This window comes from Colobus angolensis, unplaced genomic scaffold, assembly GCF_000951035.1.
Source record: "Colobus angolensis palliatus isolate OR3802 unplaced genomic scaffold, Cang.pa_1.0 Scaffold49, whole genome shotgun sequence".
NCBI lineage: Eukaryota > Metazoa > Chordata > Mammalia > Primates > Cercopithecidae > Colobus > Colobus angolensis.
This window is the reverse complement of record NW_012118376.1, coordinates 6,558,117-6,560,416: the sequence shown is the minus strand read 5'-3', so window position 1 is coordinate 6,560,416 and position 2,300 is coordinate 6,558,117. Positions and strand designations below refer to the sequence as shown.

General features: G+C 38.8%; 1 protein-coding gene across 1 annotated transcript in view; it reads right to left on the bottom strand.

Annotated features, from left to right (window-relative positions):
- Nucleotides 1-276: 276 nt before the first annotated feature.
- Nucleotides 277-2,300, bottom strand: part of FOXD1 (forkhead box D1) — a 7,373-nt gene continuing 5,349 nt past the window's right edge. The window contains exon 7 of the mRNA XM_011959363.1: nucleotides 277-384. Within this exon, the coding sequence (XP_011814753.1) occupies nucleotides 277-384 (108 nt within the window). The remainder of the gene's footprint in view (nucleotides 385-2,300) is intronic.

Here is a 2,300-nt window from a genome sequence, read left to right as displayed (position 1 = left end):
AAATCAAAAATACACACGGTTTTGTTCTTGGCTGTCTCTCTTCGTAACTATTTTCAGATCTAAATTTCAGATGCGTGCATTACAGAAGGCTACCAGGCGCGCCAGCAGCGTCTGTGCCGTTTGGATTCCGCCTGCCAACGCCTCTCCACCCAAGGCGGCGCGTGGAGTCCAGACGTTCTCGGATTCAATGACTCCTCTCTCTTAACCGGGCTAGAGTAAAAGTAACTTTTGTATATAAGACTTTGGTCTAACAGTATTTCAATTTGTATTATCGATTTAGGGGTAAGTTTGAGGGTGAGAGAGTTTAACCTCCTTCAAACATTTAACTGGGGGCTGGGGTAGGGGAGAGAACTTCATTTGAGCCCGCGAGAGTCCGTTTTCTCCCTAAAAAGAGACAGGGCGTCATGAATGAGTATCATTGCAAAATATTGACCCTATAGATTTCATTAACTTGGTAAGTTAAATCTGCGAATCTTCATATATATATACCTGTCCAAACATTTTAAAGAAATTAAATAAACAGATTTAATCTCCACTGCAAACACTAATGTTAGACATTTAAATTATGTGTTACATATACCTAGGTATTCTTTGGGACACACAGCATTGTAGTAATCAAAACTTGTATCTCACGTTTTTTTCAAAGAACTAGAAATTTCATGTAATAGTTAATAAAAGACATTAAAAACTAAAAAAGATAAACCTAAATTACCTAAATTCAATAAATATAATTAGTTCAATGAACACCTGATACATTTTCATTTATTCTTTAAAGCATCCCAAAGTTGAAGGTTTATCTTAAATACCCTATTCACTTAACCCAGAATTTCAATAAATTGGCCTTTTAAGAGAAAAACCTCTTTATACAATTACTCGCATTCCTTCCATCTGCAACATAGTAGCTGTAAATACTGGCACTTTTAAATATAATTTATTTCTTATATGCAAATATGTCCCTATTCAGGGCTTTAAAGCTCCTTAACTGATGATCATCTCTACTAATTTTTCCTATTAGAATTTTAAAACTAGACTGCCTCTTTGCTTGTTTCATTTCCATTACAACCTATTATGTTGAGAGTTGCCGTAGATACAAGATTGTCGTGAACGGAGTGGAAATTAAATGAGGAAGGAAGCTCAAAAATGAAATGCAAAGTTCCTATACAATTATCTTTGGGTACCTGTGGTTTTAATTTTAACATACCTCAATGCGCTTTAAAATGGCATAGAATCAGATTTGAAAATGTACACGAAAGTAACTTATTTGTAGTCATTTAAAAGTAATTTCTGATCTCCTACCACGGTTTTCACTTAGGAGGGTCAAATGAAAAATCACGACAGGATACTGTTGTTAAATTCTCTCAGAAAATATTTAAGTCTGTTCTATACCGAGTTCCTACTTACCCCATATAGAAACTTTTTTTAAGTAGAAAAAAAAACTAAGAAGGGGACAACTGAAGCCAATTATTTTGGTGAATTTTCTTTGAAAATTAAGCATTTTTATTTCTGAAAAAGTGTAAAAATCTTACATTTAGAATAGTACAATAATAATTGCCAGTAAAATTTACAATACTCCTTGTAAAGAATACGCAGTAAGTACAAAAAAATTCCGCACGTCTGTTATGATACAAAACACAGGTTGAAATAAGAAATGATAATTTTGACTTTTTTCCTTGTGTAAACATGTTAACCATTTTTTTCCTTTTCATGAAAAAGTACACCAGACAAATGTCCTCAAAAAAGAATTGCTTCGTTGGCATTCTTCAAGACCTTTACTATTTTTGTATTATTCTTTTGAACATTATTTTTTAACGCCTGGACCTGAGAATCTCTACACCTCAAAAAGGCTTAGTTGTTTTTCATCTACCAAAAGTCATGGGAGCCTCTAGTGCCTGGACAGGGCGGATCCCCTTCCCCGGCACCCTCTTCCTCCCCACCCCAGGTCGGGGGACTGTAGCATAGGACGGCTTTGCATAAATAGAGGGACCCGCAGAGCCGAAAAGCGCGCCCGAGCTATTGACAGTTTCGTCCGAGAATTCTCAGCGGCGAAACAGGCGCGCGAGGTCGAGAGGGGCCGCGCCGGGAGGAGCGAACAAAACACCGAACCACTGAGACGAGAAAAGGAGCCGGGATTCCTACCTTCTTCCTCGAGCGCGCTAACATAGCGTTATTAACAATTGGATATCCTAGCAGTAAAGTTCTCGACACTGGACAGGGCAGTCCCTTGGTGCAGAGTCCCCAGGGCGGCGGACGAGGAGACGGAGGAAGCGGCGGCGGCCGCGGCGGCCACGAGGGAGCGGGTG